The 16,253-nt window shown below is 39.6% G+C and overlaps 1 protein-coding gene across 6 annotated transcripts in view; it reads left to right on the top strand.

Annotated features, from left to right (window-relative positions):
• Positions 1-16,253, top strand: part of N6AMT1 (N-6 adenine-specific DNA methyltransferase 1) — a 23,709-nt gene extending 7,456 nt beyond the window's left edge. The window contains exons 4-7 of one of the 6 annotated variants that reach the window (XM_043893021.1): positions 17-100; positions 3,740-3,881; positions 4,966-5,078; positions 15,625-16,253. In XM_043893021.1, the coding sequence (XP_043748956.1) occupies positions 17-100; positions 3,740-3,881; positions 4,966-5,072 (333 nt within the window). In that variant the 3' untranslated portion in view covers positions 5,073-5,078; positions 15,625-16,253. The other 5 variants (XM_043893020.1, XM_043893019.1, XM_043893023.1 and 2 more) reach the window with 5 other exon arrangements.

Genomic DNA, 16,253 nt, shown 5'->3' with positions numbered 1-16,253 from the left:
TCTGGAACATTTTTAGGTCAAAGGCTTGCTACCAAGATTGAAGGAAAAGGTCGATCTTCTTGTATTTAATCCTCCTTATGTAGTGACTCCACCTGAAGAGGTAAGACATACAACAAAATTGAATTACTTATATTTTCATCTGTTTTCTATCTCAGATCAAATGTACTTCATTATATGACATCAGTCAGCTGCTAATAACAGACTGCTCTGATTTTACTCATGTGTGAAAGTGAAAGTCACTCAGTCCTGTCTGACTGTTTGTGAGCCCATGGACTATACAGTCCATGGAATTCTCCAGGCCAGAATACTGGAGTGCGTTGCCATTCCCTTTTCCAGGGGATCTTCCCAACCCAGGGATTGAACCCAGGTCTCCCACATTGCAGGCGGATTCTTTACCAGCTGAGCCACAAGGGAAGCCCAAGAATACTGGAGTGGATAGCCTATCCCTTTTCCAGTGGATCTTCCCGACCCAGGAATCGAACCAGGATCTCCTGCATTGCAAGTGGATTCTTTACCAACTGAGCTACCAGGAAATCCTGATTTTACTCATAATTGTCAATTATTGAATACTGTTGGTAGACATAGGAAAGGAGTCTGAAATTAATGGAAATTCAAACTGTGATCTGTATCTAGTCTTTAAAATCCCATCCACATCAGGCCATGGTATTTAAATAGTATTTGTATGTATACCTTTATCATGAATAACAAGTTTGCAAAACAATATTTTAATCAGCCTTAAATTCACATAGGAATTATCTCTGAAAGTCTCAGGTTTGCTCCTTTCACAAGTATTTGGAAGTAGGAGAGGAGGAGAACCAATTGTCACTTCGGGTAGGAAAAGATACAACTTTGTAATACATGATTATAAAGTTTTCAGTAATGAAGAGTTAAACCATATTAGAAGTGTTAGGCAGTCATGTCTGACTCTTTGTGACCCCGCGGACTGTAGCCCCGCCAGACTCCTCTCTCCATGGAATTTCCCAGGCAAGAATACTGGAGTGGGTTGCTATTTTCTTCTCCAGGGGATCTTCCTGATCCAGGGATCAAACCCCTGTCTCCTGTGCATCTTGCACTGCAAGTAGATTCTTTACCCTCTGTGCCACCAAGGAAGCCAACCATATTAACTACTTCCCAATTTAAAGAAAGAATGTCTAAACCAGACAAAAGTTTAATACTGGACTAAGGCCTGCTTTCCTTTGAATAATTATACCTATTCTTTGGTTATCAGCAAGGCTGATAAATACTACATTCCTCTGAGGTCTGCATTGGTGCTGCCGCTCCTACTGGGACGCTGTTGCTCCCCTGACATGAAACCATTTGAGAAGGAAAGTCATTGTCGTAAGGTGAGCAGCAGTTGAGGGAAATGCAGCTAAATAAAATACATGCAGCTCCAGAAAGCACTATGGAAATAAATATCAAGAGTAACAAAAACGGTTTAGTCCAGTAATCTCAGTCTTTGAGATGTAATTTAGGAAAATCATTAACAACAGAATAAAAGTTGTAATTTACAAAAATATGTTTATTGCACCTTTATACATGATGGCAAATAATATGAGCCTAAATATGTAACAGAAAAGAAACAAGTAAATCATGGTTTATCAGGCCCACAAACTACTGGGAGGCCTAGTGAATGAAGAGAAGAGTCTGGGAACTGGCTGACACATTGGGCTTCCTTCCTGCCACACTCCTCCTACTAAGCTATGTGTGTAATTACACGATGCTGAGTGTGGGCAGTGTCTTGGGCTTTGTCACCGTTCCAACAGAGAGAGCTAGTGTCATCCATTAGCAGAGCAGTTAGCAGGGTTAAAAGGCAGCGTAACAAAGATTTCATGGAGCTTAAAAACATGTTTCACAGTGTAAAACATTAGGAGACGAAGTGAGAGACTGTAGTCTCTGTCATGACCTGAATCAGTGGTCTGGAAACCAAATGAAAATATTTTAGTTTATGAAGATGAATAAAATCATGAAGGTAAAAGTTAGGAAACTTAGAGATTAGATCCAGGAGATGTAACATACAAATACCAGGAGTTTGCACATATAAAAAGTGTGTCTGTACTTTCTATTCCATCCCTAAACGTGAGGTTAGATATTGTGGTTTGAACCGGTGACCTGTCAAGGATCAGGAGCAGGCAGTCAGCAGGCCACCAAAGGTGACCCTCCTCCCGAAGATGGGAACTCCTTTCTGTGGCCTGTGAGACTGTGGTTGGTGCCAGGCCGTCCTCCTGAAGGGCCGTCTCCAGCGCAAGCAGGCAGAGCTGGCTGAGCATCCCCGGGAGGCAGGTAGACAGGGTCCAGCGCCGAGGGCTCCCAGGCCACGCTAAACAAGGCCATCGCCATGCACGCTTTCCACGGAGCACTGCACCCTGTGAGACATTCAGAGAGAGGGCGCCACGAGGCAAGGGAGGGAGCAAGGAGGAGGGAGACGTGAGCCCCACAGAAAGGGGGTGCTGGGAGTGCCAGGAAAGGAGTCTCCAGGGGGACGTCCGATTAAAACAGAGGAGCTGATCAATGGCCTTAACTTTGTGGGAAATTACACGGAGAAGCTTATGATATGTATAAGGATAATTTTAATTAAATACAAAAAAAATTAAGCAAATGGACATACTGAATGCCCAGCAATAGCTAAATAAGAAATGATACTTTTACACTGTAAAATATTATGTAGCCATTAAAAAGGAGATTGAACTATATCCGATCACATGAAGAGATTTCTGTACAGTATTGTTGAGTGAGAAAAGCAAGATATAAGTAAGAATGTAGATACAATCCTATCTTTGTAGAACATGGGCAAAAAAGAGAAATGTGTGTGTGTTTGTAGAAGATGGGAGGGGAGCAGACGAATAAAACTGTAAAAGGGGAAAAGTACAGTTTTTTAAAGGTGTATGAACATACTTCTCTTAATTATACATGAACATGGTTATAAAGAAATTATTTATGCCTTGACGAATGAATAAAACTAGAGTATGCAACTGTACATAGATAATTTAAACTGAAATATGGACAAAGACCATTAAAGGGATTAGGAAGAAAATAATTATATTAGAGTTTAAGTAGTTTTTGAGTGATTTCTTCAATATATTCTTTAGTTTTAGAAACGATATACAGTGGTAAGGCTCTAAAGATTTTTAATGCTATATAAACTCTCAAGGTTTTGTTTCTATAATAAGATTGTTATAGGAAAAAGTGCTTCCTTATACCTTTATATAATAAATGGCTTCCCAAGAAAGGACTGTGATACTCAGTAATCTAGAAGAGAGCCAGCTGCAGTGGGACATTGTGAAACTTTGTTTCTGTGAAGTAGATCTTTTATAATACAAGTTCTCCCATCTAGTTTCTTCCTGATTGTTCTGTATCAAATAGAATAATTTAAATGTGTTGATGGTAACAGCTGTTATTAAGCCACATTATTACATGCAGGGCACTGTTCTCAAACTTTAAATATACTTCCTCATTTATTCCTAGTGGACAAAAAGACTTTTTTTAAATCATTTTCCTAACTGTACAGATAAAAGTGTTACTTTCCTAATTTTACAGATAAGAAAGGAAACTAATTCATCAAGATTAGAGACGAGGTCACACATGCTAGGAAACGGTGGGGCTCAGATTCAACTTTACCACCACCTCCTCATCAGCCGTAAAATACGAAATACATACCTGTTTGGTCAGCGTAGCCTTTCAAAAAGATTCTGTTGTCTTTTGTGTGTGTGTAACTTAGAGCAGTCTTTCTCATTGGGTGCAGGTTGGGAGTCGCGGGATACAGGCGGCTTGGGCTGGTGGGAGAAGCGGTCGTGAAGTCATCGACAGATTCTTACCACTGGCTCCAGATCTCCTTTCACCGAGAGGATTATTCTATTTAGTCACCATTAAAGAAAACAATCCAGGTAATACAGACCATTTTATCCTTTAACCATTACCTTAGCTGAAATCAAGGTTAATTGTGTCAAAGACTGTAATTAAGGGAGCCAGAATGTTAATGAATGTAGTCGTTGACAACTGCTAATACAGACATAGCATTCATGTTGAAAGAGAAGAGAGGTTTTTAAGAGGTAGATTTTTCCGATTTTAAAGAATATTGTCTTTTTGAGGGGGTTTCCCCTGATTTTTTTAAATTAATACTCAAATACAGAGTCTGTAATTTCTTCTAACACCTCACCTTCAGCACTGTGAATTTTGTTTTCTAGTCTTTATGTCGTTGGCAGTTCTGCTGTATATTCTTTAGTTCACCTGAAGTTTTATCATGAAAGCTATCCCCTGATATTGATTTTTATATCCTGGCTTTAAGATTAGTTGGTAACTAAATTGACTGTAATCTTTCTTCTTTTCTGTACATCTCAGGTTTGATTTTTATGTGATACGTTATGTTCTCAGACCCTCAGATCACATCATAATTTCTAGTGTTGTTGGTTTGGTTGGGGAGGGTGTTGTGTGTGTGTGGTTTTGTTAGGTTTTTTTTTTTTGGCAACTGCAGTTTCCTGGTTTTGTCTTTGAGGTATTAAATATTAACAAAGGGAAGGTTTTACTTTTTTCAATACTCATGAAACAAATAAGCTACTTCGTTTACTGCCACTTTTCAGCGTCACCGTATGATTTGCCCATACCCTTGTTGGCATTTTTCATCCAGAAGGAGGAATATGGGGCAGAGATTAGAGCCAGGCGACTAAAAAATGAATCATTTTCTGTAATGCCAAGTAGAACTCATGTTTCTGTTGAGTCCAGAGCAGGTTACCACTGCAATGCAGTCCTTCACTCTTGACTAGAATTCTCAGCAACACCCTGAAAATATAGAGTGTGCTCATCTGTCTGAAGTCCAAATTCACTTTAATAGAAATTACGTGGTGTACACTGTTTTCTCAGATGAGTAGAATTTGTAGTCTGTTTATCATCTTATTAAACTGTTTAGTGATCATGCACACTTCACCAAATGATTTAATTGGATTTTTTCTTTTGTTTTAATTTTCATTTTAGAAGAAATTTTGAAAATAATGAAGACCAAAGGTCTACAAGGGACCACTGCCCTTTCCAGGCGAGCAGGCCAGGAAATCCTGTCGGTCTTGAAGTTCACCAGGCCCTGATCTACGGTGTGTGCTACTTAGAGCAGAATGCTTCTGGCATATTTGAAACTGAAAGTTGTTTCTTTGGTAACAAGTAAAATTGTCAGAAATTTGTTATCTAGAAAAAGGCAGGCAAGTAGGGCATTTCCTTTTACCCAGCAGTCAGGCCTACAGGAATATTTGCACAAATGCAAGTAAATATATATATATATATATTGAATTTCACATATGTATTATATGTAGAGAATATATAACGAAGAATTATACTTAATTATATGTGAAGAGGATGTTCACTGCAGCGTTACTCGTAGTGGCAGAACAATGAAGTTAAATGTCCATCAGCAAAGGGATTGGTAAAATAGAGTACAGTATTTTCATGTTACTAAACATCTCCAGCCATTAAACATGACTCACGTCTGTATATACTCAACCAGAAGGGTTCGTCATAGGCTACTGATCAGTGAAAAAAAGCAAGTTGTAAAATAGTGTTAACCTATGTGTATATTTTTAAAAAACTAATAACCAGGAAGGTTTGTGTTTTATGTGCATATGAGAAATTCTCCGAAGGTGCAGGTGGGAATAGAGGAACCTTCCTTCTTCTGTGCTGCCGTTTGTACAGTGATAGTCTGTTCTGTAATGAAGCAGCTTTTTATATAAAAGTTTCTCAAGTCCACCTTCCCATGCTTACTGTCTCCATTCTCTTCTGTCGTTTAGAGTGGCTTCTGCCTCCGTCCTTCTCCCTGCTCACATTTCTCCTGTTTATCCTCTATCATATATTTCTATTTTCTTCTTAGATATTGCGAACTGCTCTTATTTTTTTTTCTTAGATCAGGGAGAGTTGTATGTAAATAAACTCAACACTCAGATTAATCAAGTATTTAAGAGCCTAGGGCAACCCACTCCAGTGTTCTTGCCTGGAGAATCCCAGGGACGGCGGAGCCTGGCGGGCTGCCGTCTAAGGGGTCTCACAGAGTCGGACACGACTGAAGCGACTTAGCAGCAGCAGCAGCAAGAACCTAGGGGTCCTTGGTGGACCAATGGTTCAGAATCTGCCTTCCAGCGCAGGGGACGCAGGTTGGATCTCTGGTCAGGAAATTAAAGGTCCCACATGTCGTGGGGCAGCTAAGCCCGCGCACTGCAGCAAAAGAAGCCCGCGCGCCGCAAGGAGCAGCGGCGTGCTTGCCCACGAGCTGCGCCAGAGACCCAGTGCAGCCAACATGTAAATAATAGATAAAGAGGTTTTTTTTTTTTTTTTAAAGAGTCCTCATGTATCTTTCAAGAAATGTCAAATTACCTTAACTAAGTTTAGGAACCTCTTCTGTAACGTCCCCCCCACCCCCATTTAAAATATGCAGTTGCCCCTTGAACAGCATGGGTTTGAACTGTTCAGGTCCATGTACTCTTGCACGATCTGTTTCAGTAAAGACACCGCAGTGCTTCACACTCCGTGGTTGGTTGAATCTGTGGAGGCCATGGAGGGGCTGGCTGTAAAGTTACACGTGGATCTTTGATGTGCAGAGGGTATCAGTGCCCTAACCCCTGGGTTGTTCAAGGGTCAACGGTATTTATGAAAGTCAATTAGCAGGACTATAGACCAAAGTGAGAGGAATCCAGAATTTATTTTTAATTTGGTTACATTCAGAATCACCTGAGGAAGTTTAAGATTATATAATCTTAAACCCCACCATCAACCCATGGAATACTCTGCTTACCAGACCGTAAAACTTTTTTTTTTAAAACTGTACTACTTGAGACTTCCCTGGCATTCCAGGGGCTAAGACTCCGTGCTGCCATTGCATGGGGTCCGGGTTCAGTCCAGTCAGGGAACTGAGATCAGATGTGCTACACGGTGCAGTGGAAAAAAAAAACAGTACTTCTCAACATTCTTTGAGGCAGCCTAACTTTACAACTGTTACTTTAAATAGCATTCTCACTGAATCCTTAGCGTGCATGCTCAGTCGTGTCCGACTCTTTGTGACCCCAGTGACTAGCCAGCCAGGCTCCTCTGTCCATGGGATTTTCCAGAGAAGAATACTGGAGTGGGTTTCCATTTCCTGCTCCACATATGCTTCCTGACCCAGGGGTCAAACCCATGTCTCCTACGTCTCCTGTGTTGGCAGGTGGATCCTTTACCACTGAGCCACCTGGGAAACACCTTAGTCCTTAGGACAATCCACAGAAGAAGAATCATCCTCCTCTGATGTTCAAAAAGGTTAAATAGCTTGCTCAAAGAGACACAGCCATAATGGGTGAAAACAGTATGGCAACATTTCAGACACAGGTCTGACTCCAAAAGCTGGCATTTCCTCTGCTTATGCTACTTTCAGCAGCAAAAATATAATTAGTATTTACTTAAATCTGATAACCGTAAGTAAATTTCCATTCCCAGAAATAGTGTCATCTGAATAATATCTTATCATAAATGACCTATTGTATCCCAGGAGGGAAAAAAAAAGATAAGTAACCTTAGAAATTTATTGTGGGCTTTCAATCATAGTTTTAGGGAATAAAGTCTTGAATTTTTTTTTTTTCAAATAATGTTTGAAACACTTTTAAAAATTTATTTATTTTTTAATTGAAGGATAATTGCTTTACAGAATTTCGTTGTTTTCTGTCAAAACATCAACATGAATCAGCCATAGGTATACATATGTCCCCTTCCTCTTGAAACACTTTTAAAGTAATATGGAAGACTTTTATCAACATAGGTGACTAAACATAGAAATACTATGTAAAAGACACCAAAGATTTCACATGTATGGCTGTTACTGACTGTTACTTCCATCCACCCCAACACTCACCCAGCTCCACCACCACCAAATTTATATGTTGAAGCCCTATTCCTTATACCTCAATGTGATTATATTCAGAAATATATAGGGAGGTAGTTATATAGAGAGGTAACCTTTAGAGAGGTAGTTAAATAAAATGAGGCCATTAGGATAGGCCCTGATCCAATCTGACTTGTGTCCTCCCAAGAAAAGGAGAAAAGATACCCAGGATGCTTGCACACAGAGGAAAGGCCATGTAAGGACTCAATGAGAAGGTGGCCACCTACAAGCCAAGGAAAAAAGGCCTGAGCAGAAACCAACCCGCTGATGCCTTGATCTTGGATTTCCAGAACAGTGAGGAAATAAATAAATGCTCTCAAAGCACTTCAGCCTGTGTTGTTTTGTCATGTCAACCCTAGCAAGCTAATAGCTAAAGACAGAATTGCCCACATTCTGCAAACAGTTAAAGTGGAAAAACAAAAAATAGAATTGGTCACCCAAGGAACACAGATACTGGAATTGTAATATAGAATGTTTGAAATGTTTAAAGAATTAACATAATCAAAAAGAAAACCACACAAACAGATCTGTTTGGAATGAACAAATTTATGGCAGCTTTTAAAAATGAGGAATAGAATTCCTGAAATCAGAACCACTATGGAGAGTGTAAAAAAGTAGCTGAACAAGAGAATTAATGAAATTCACAAAATGCAGCTCAGAGGGACAAAAGAGAAAGTATGAAGGAAAAAAGAATAATTTTGGAGGATAAAATGAAAAGGTCTAACAAAACAATTCCAAAAAGAATGTAAGAGACACGACTATCTGGAAAGGTAATGGCTAATGTTTTTCCAGAACTGATATTTTAGAAGATGAAAAAAGCAGATAAAAGGAAATCCACACCTATTAATAGATATATAATAATGATATGCAAAATATCAAAGGCAAAGAGATCTTAAGAGGCAATCAGCAGAGGTTGGCAAACTGTAAATGAAATTATAGGGTACATCCTCACCCGTTCATTTCTGCATTGCCTGTGATTGCTTTGGCCTTCAGTGCAGTGTTGAGTAACTGCAACAGAGATTGTAGAAGCCATATGGCCCACAGACCACAAAATATTTATTATGTTTCTTTAATATGTTTGCCAAAACCGCTGCCATAAAGGAACTCTAATTAGAACAACAACAGAGTTCTCGAACATGAACATGTAAGCCAGAAGCCAATGGAGTAAGATCTTCAAAATGTGGAGAGTAATGGTCCACCTACTGTGTTCCCAGCAAAACTCTTGACAAGTGAGGTTTTAAAAAGTAATGTTTACAGGTAAAAATGAAGGAGTTTACTAAAATGCGATCTACAGTAAAGGAACTCCTAAACATGTATTTCAGGAAAAAGGAAAAAACTACTAGTTACTATAGTGTGGTTTAAGTGGCTTGAAAGTTGAAATAAATACTGAACAGTTGCTTGTAAATTAGAGCACTTTGATTAGAATGAAAGTGTTCTGAATTCTTTGCAACGTTCAGAAGGTAAGTTCAGTTCAGTTGCTCAGTCGTGTCCGACTCTTTGCGATCCCATGGACTGCAGCAGGCCAGGCCTCCCTGTCCATCACCAACTCCCAGAGTTTACTCAAACTCATGTCCATTGAGTCGGTGATGCCATCCTGCCATCTCGTCCTCTGTCGTCCCCTTCTCCTCCCGCCTTCAATCTTTCCCAGCAGCAGGGTCTTTTCTACTGAGTCAGTTCTTCACATCAGGTGGCCAAAGTATTGGAGTTTCAGCTTCAGTCCTTCCAATGAATATTCAAGACTGATTTCCTTTAGGATGGACTTGTTGGATCTCCTTGCTGTCCAAGGGACTCTCAAGAGTCTTCTCCAACACCACAGTTCAAAAGCATCAATTTTTGTGCACTCAGCTTTCTTTATAGTCCAACTCTCACATCCATACATGACTACTGGAAAAACCATAGCTTTGACTAGACGGACCTTTGTTGGCAAAGTAATATCTCTGCTTTTTAATATGCTGTCTAGTTAGGTCATAACTTTTCTTTCAAGGAGCAAGCATCTTTTAATTTCATGGCTGCAGTCACCATCTGCAGTGATTTTGGAGCCCAAAAAAATAAAGTCTGTCACTGTTTCCATTGTTTCCCCATCTATTTGCCATGAAGTGATGGGACCAGATGCCATGATCTTAGTTTTCTGAATGTTGAGTTTTAAGCCAACTTTTCCACTTTCAGTTTCATCAAGAGGCTCTTTAGTTCTTCTTCGCTTTCTGCCATAAGTGTGATGTCATCTGCATATCTGAGGTTATTGTACTTAATATGTCTGTGTGGTAAGTTGAATAATAGCCCTCAAAGATATCCATGTTCTAATCCCTAGAACTCTGTAAATATTACTTTATATGGCAAAAGGGACTTGGCAGAAGCAACTAAGAATTCTGAGATGGGAAGATGATCCTGGATTTTCCAGGTTAACTCTGAGTGTAATCACAAGTGTATTATAAGAGGCAGAGGGAGATTTTACTACAAAAAAGGGGAAGGTATTATGACGACGCTGCTGTCTTTGAAGATGGAGCAAGGGACTGTCAGCCAAGGAGTGCCAGGGACGAGCCCTGGAATCTAGAAAAGGAAAGGAAATGATTCTCCCCTAGAGCCTTTGAAGAGCTTGAAGCCCTGCTGTCACCTTGATTTTGGTCCAGAAAACCCCATTTGAGACTTGTGGCCAACAGAACTGCAAGCGAATAAGTTCCTGCTGTTCTAAGCCACTAAGACTGTGGTGATTTGTTCCAGCAGCCGTGGGAGACTGATACGTTATGGTCAAAGTTCAAGGGTAAGTACCAAAATAGTAGAAACAGGAGAGGAAACAGCAAATTATAAAACAAAAAGCCTCAATTAATGCTCTAAGACACCACCTTTTGGTCTTTTGAGCTCTTAGTAATACCTTTAACTTCATCTTTAGGCCCTGAATTTGATTTTTGCTTAAGGCAGCAAAGTGAAAACAATTGAGGCTGAGTCTCACTGTCATTCTCACAGATTCTTTAAACTCCAAGTACATTGGCTTAACTCATCGGCATAGGCAACAGAACTGGCAAGAAGGACCTCACGATTTAAGTGAAGAGTGGGAAAGGAGTGTGAAGTACAGGTCACCAGAGAGACTGGTTTCCATCCAATAGTCGTTGGTGGTGGGTCCTACAGAAACACTCCTGCAGATGGGCCCTTACGACGTTTGGGGTGTGGACTATCGCATGAAGACCCACTGGCTCCAGTAAGCCAGACTAATGGAGGTTCCGCAGGGATACTGCAGGACCCAGCACTGCCCAGAAGCGTGGGATTGGAACGTTTACCCTACTTGAAAGCTAACAGGTTAATCTGACACAGTTTCACTGTTGGCAGAGGAAGGCAGGCTTTCTGGATCAGAGACAAAGAACTTCATTACTGAGCATGGCATCATCAACATGTTTTCATCGGCTTCCCCGGGCCCCTGAGCACCATGGAGGCCCAGATGGGTACCTACATACACAGTGGGTTGCATTATAGGAGAGAAAGCCTGGACCCGGGAAACCTCAATTCTTCACCACGGGCATCCAGCATGCCTTCCCGTTGCTATGGAGACATGCTATGTTTATCAGACTGGAGGATAAGAGTACCTATTCTTTAGTTGAAAAATGCCTTCTCTCTGCTTTGAGAGACACTCTCCCTCTTTGTATAGTGACCACAGGATGGTCACTATACAAGTATTCTTTAAGAGGTAATCCAGAACAGAGGGAAGTTAGTGCCTTGATTTTAAGATATGAAGAAACCCAAGAGACCCACGAAGAATTGTCTTCCAACACGAGTCTTCAGTCAAGTAGGGGAGATAAGGGACAAGGAGCAGTGACTATGTGTCCACAGGGCCTTCTGCGGGGACACCGCAGTGACTAACAGCTCGTGTGATAAGAGTCTCAGAGCCTGGGTCTTCTGAGAGGTGGTTTCCCTGCCTGACCGCCCCATCAGGATGATGGTGCAGATTCTGGTGAAAGGTTTGGTCCTCCAGGCCCAATCCTATTCAAGTCACCACAACGTGGGCTATGCTAACCAGCTGGTTTCAAATAGGTGACAACTAGGAAAATGTAACTGTTTATCATTGCCAGAATTCCGAATACATTAGTGAGACACCTGAAGTTTGGTGGTACCACCAGAGGCTTCTGTTACAGCTCTGGAGTGCTATTCATGTTGTGTTGATCTCGTTCAAGGGCTGGCAAAGCACAGCCCACAGGCCACATCTGGCCCACTACGTGTTTTGGTAAATAAAGTATTATTGGACCACAGCTCTTCATTCATTTGATTCTGTGATACACTGGCAGAGTTGAATAGCTGCCCATAAAACATAAAATACTTACTATCTGACCCTTGGGCTTCCCAGGTGGCTCAGATAGAATCTGCCTGCAATGCGGGAGACCTAGGTTCAATCCCTGGGTCGGGAAGATCCTCTGGAGGACCTTACTGTCTCGGATCACTCACTCTGGAGGAAGGCAGATGCTATGTTTGCTGGAGAACTCAACCCCTTGAAGACACCCAGGTGGTGAGGGGCCACAGTCTCTGGCCCATGGCCATGTGAGTGAATCGTTTGGAAGAACATTCTCCTTCAATCAAGCCTTCAGATGATAACTACAGCCACAACCAACAACACAACCTCAATTTCATGACAGACCCAAAATAGAACCACCCAGTTAGACCAGCCTCAAATTCCTGACCCATAAAGAAAGTGTGTCAGGAAATAAACGTTTTTTAAAATGGAAGGCTTGGGATGATTTGCCACATAGTAACAATCAATAAAACCATGAAACAGTTCTACTCAATGATGAGCGTCTTAATTTGTAACATGCACATTGTCATCAGATGTTGGTTGTATCTTCCATGGAATAAATATTCAAGAGGTTCATTCACCGTCATGAATTGAATTTTAAGAATTTTTAATAAATTTTGGCACTGATTTAACTGATTTCTTTTGATGTGTCTAATGACATGGATATAAAAACTGACATTTAACTACAAAGTTCTGCTAATGGGCTTCCCACGTGGCACTAGTGGTAAAGAACCCGCCTGCCAAAGTGAAAGCCGTGGGTTCGATCCCTGGGTTGGGAAGATCCCCTGGAGAAGGAAATGGCAACCCACTCCAGTATTCTCGTCTAGAAAATCCCATGGACAGAGGAACCTGGCGAGCTATAGTCCATAGGGTCACAAAGAGTCAGACACAACTGAAGCAGCTTAACAAACACTCTGCTAAAGAAACACATCAATTATGATAGTTTTGCTTTTCATGTGTGAAGTTAAAATTGGAATAGAAAATAATGAAATTATTTGAGAAAATCACTTGATTTAAAATGAAGTCACGCTTCACAGAGTGATATGTAAATGCACTTTTTGCAGTAGCTTATAGTAAAGTCATTGTCTTTGAGCAATCACCTTGAAATAATTAAATTCAAATTCACTTCTGCTTCATAGCTTTCTTAAGTTAGAAAGAACATTTTTTCTAGCACAAAACTGTGCTCCACCCAAATCTGTCTGTGCACTATCTCCACTGTGCAGATTTTAAAATACGTCCACAAATCCTTCGACACTCCTCCCTTCAAAACATGGAGCCTACTTTTCAACCTCTTGGGTGTAATCTGGACTTAGTGATTCACTTCTGAGGATCAGAGTATGCAAAGAGAAAAACAGTAACCTCAACAAAGTAGAAATAATAACCACAATGAAGTCTATGAAAAAATTTATTTTATTTTCACTATAAAATAAAAGTGAAGGCCAAAATGCTTCCTATATTTTTTAAACAAAGTCAAATTATCAGTCATATTTAAAACTATGAAATGAAAAAGTACCACCTATCAGTACTTGTGGGAAATGGTTCAACTAATAGAGAGAACCACATCTCTCAAACATATCTACTAGAAAATAAAAAAATATAGAAAGTCAAAGAAAAACTTACATTATAAAAATAAATAAACCATTACAAGTATAAAGAAATAATAGAAAAAAGTAATGAAACAAAAGAAATCTGAATCGTTAAACAAAATAAAACCTGAAAAGATGAATTAGATAAATCTTTAGTTAGGTTGAGCAAGAATAATGAGAAATAAGGTGCAAATAAATACTAGGGATGAAAAGATCATACTTACAAATAGTGTATAGATACTAAAATTCATAAGAAAGTATCACAACTTTATACCAGTCCGTTTGAAAACAGATGAAATGAATAAGTTCTTAAGAAAATAACACTAACTTGCGAACAAAAAAAATAACATCTTAAAGAGTCTATGACTGTTAAAGAAAGAGAGTTAGTATAGTATCTGTCCATTCTATTTTACAAAATAAAATCAGGCTTTCCTCGTGGCTCAGATGGTAAAGAACCTGCCTGCAATGCAGGATACCTGAGTCTGATCCCTGGGTCAAGAAAATTCCCTGGAGAAGGGAATGGCTACCTACTCCAGTATTCTTGCCTGGAGAATTCCCATGGGCAGAGGAGCCTGGTGGGCTATACAGTCCATAGGGTCACAAAGAGTCAGACACAACTGAACTGACAAACACACAGGTGATTCTACAAATGAGTTTTACCAAACGTTCAAGAATCCTAACTTAGTTTTTTATATGAATTAGTATATCATTGATATACTAGTCTATCAGTGATACCAAAACCAAACAGAAACAATATAAGAAAATTTTAGGTTAATCTCACTTGTGAATATACAGTACAAGAAAGATCATCATAGGGTGGTTTGTGAACAAAGATTGAAACTTCGAAAAACTATCTTTGAAATCCACAAACATGTTATTAATAATAGTATTGATCATGACCAAGTAGGGTTTATACCAAGCATGCCAGGATAGTTCAACATTAGAAAATCTATTTAGGTAATCACCACAAGGATAATGGGAAGGAAAAAAGAAAACCTTGCCATTTAATTAGATGTAGAAAAAGCATTTGCTTAAACTCACCATCCATTCAGGCCTTAAGAAAACAAGATGGGAGATTCTGTAGAACTTTTCTCAGAACTATTGTCAAGCAGATTATGATAAAACTTGAGTTATGTAGCCATGTAAGGGTTTTAAATTAAGAGAAGTGCTATCAAAAAAAAAAAAAAATCTAACTACTTAATTGTAATCTTGTGACAACTGAAAACTCATTTCTAGTAACACATGTCAAAATGTATATTCTTTTGTTGACAGAAAATGTAACCTCTACATACCTGTGTGGGCCAAGTTTTTTAAAAAACATGCTTCAATCAACAGATGGCAGGTAATTGAAAACAGAAACAAGACATGAGAATCCAGCTGTCTTCCATCAAGTCAGACATTAAAGAAATCTACAAAATTATAAACAATGTTGCTTTCCCCCCCGGAAACATTTTATTTTGGAAAATATAAATGTTTGTCATAAAAAATAAGCCAGTTCTGTACGAACAGGTGATAGATTTCTTACTGTCATTTAAAGTAAATTAATGTTTTAAAGAAAATATAATCTTTTCACTTTGTCAGAGATGTCAGTTCTTATTAAGGAAGAATTCGGGCTTCCCTGGTGGCTCAGCCCTAAAGAATTCGCCTGCAATGCAGGAACCACAGGAGATGGGATTCGATCCCTGGGTTGGGAAGATTCCCTGGAGGAGGGCATGGCAACCCACTCTAGTAACTCTTGCCTGGAGAATCCCATGGACAGAGGAGCCTGGCGGGCTACAGTCCATGGGGTCGCAAAGGACACAACTGAGTGACTTAGCACAGCATACACAGGCTTTGACTACAAATGGTTCTGCTTAAATTCTCTCTTTTCTGGCCATCACTAGGATCCGAGCAACAGGGCCTCTGGAAGACCAGGCCCAAGCAATACAGCAGTTTCTTCCAACATTCCTAGCACCATGACTTGACTGGCTCACCTGGAAGATAAAGTGACCTGCTATTTGTAACAGATGCTCTAACACCAAATCTAAAGTTAAGAAACATTTTTAACTCTCTAAAACTTTCAACAAAAAGTTCTCCATGTGGGTCTGACAAACTTCTTTGGTAACTTGCTGCCAACCTTTCACTTATCATTTGTCAGAAAAGAATTTCCCAAACAAATTTTAGGTAAGTGTGTACCACTTCACATATTTGAATAAAATCAAGTTTAAACAAATGTAAATAAGATAATTTCCAGGGGCATACTATAAACACATTTTTATAAACAGAAATTGCTACATCATTCTTTTGAACATATCTAATAGAACCTAAATACTATAGCAATTTGATTCCCACCATTATCAATAAAATACAAGAAAGTTCAACTGTCAGACATTTAACATCATTCACTGGATCTGTATTTTTACTCCATTTCCCTTACAAAATTACAGTATATGTGGGGTGCTGAAAATAACTTATTTTATTCCCCCTACAATGTATGTGTGTGCGTGTGTGTGTGCACGCCAAGTCAATCAGT

The sequence above is a fragment of the Cervus elaphus genome, chromosome 31 (assembly GCF_910594005.1).
Source record: "Cervus elaphus chromosome 31, mCerEla1.1, whole genome shotgun sequence".
NCBI classification, from domain to species: Eukaryota; Metazoa; Chordata; class Mammalia; order Artiodactyla; family Cervidae; genus Cervus; species Cervus elaphus.
Note: the sequence above shows the minus strand (reverse complement) of the source record. Positions and strands in the feature narration are given on the sequence as shown.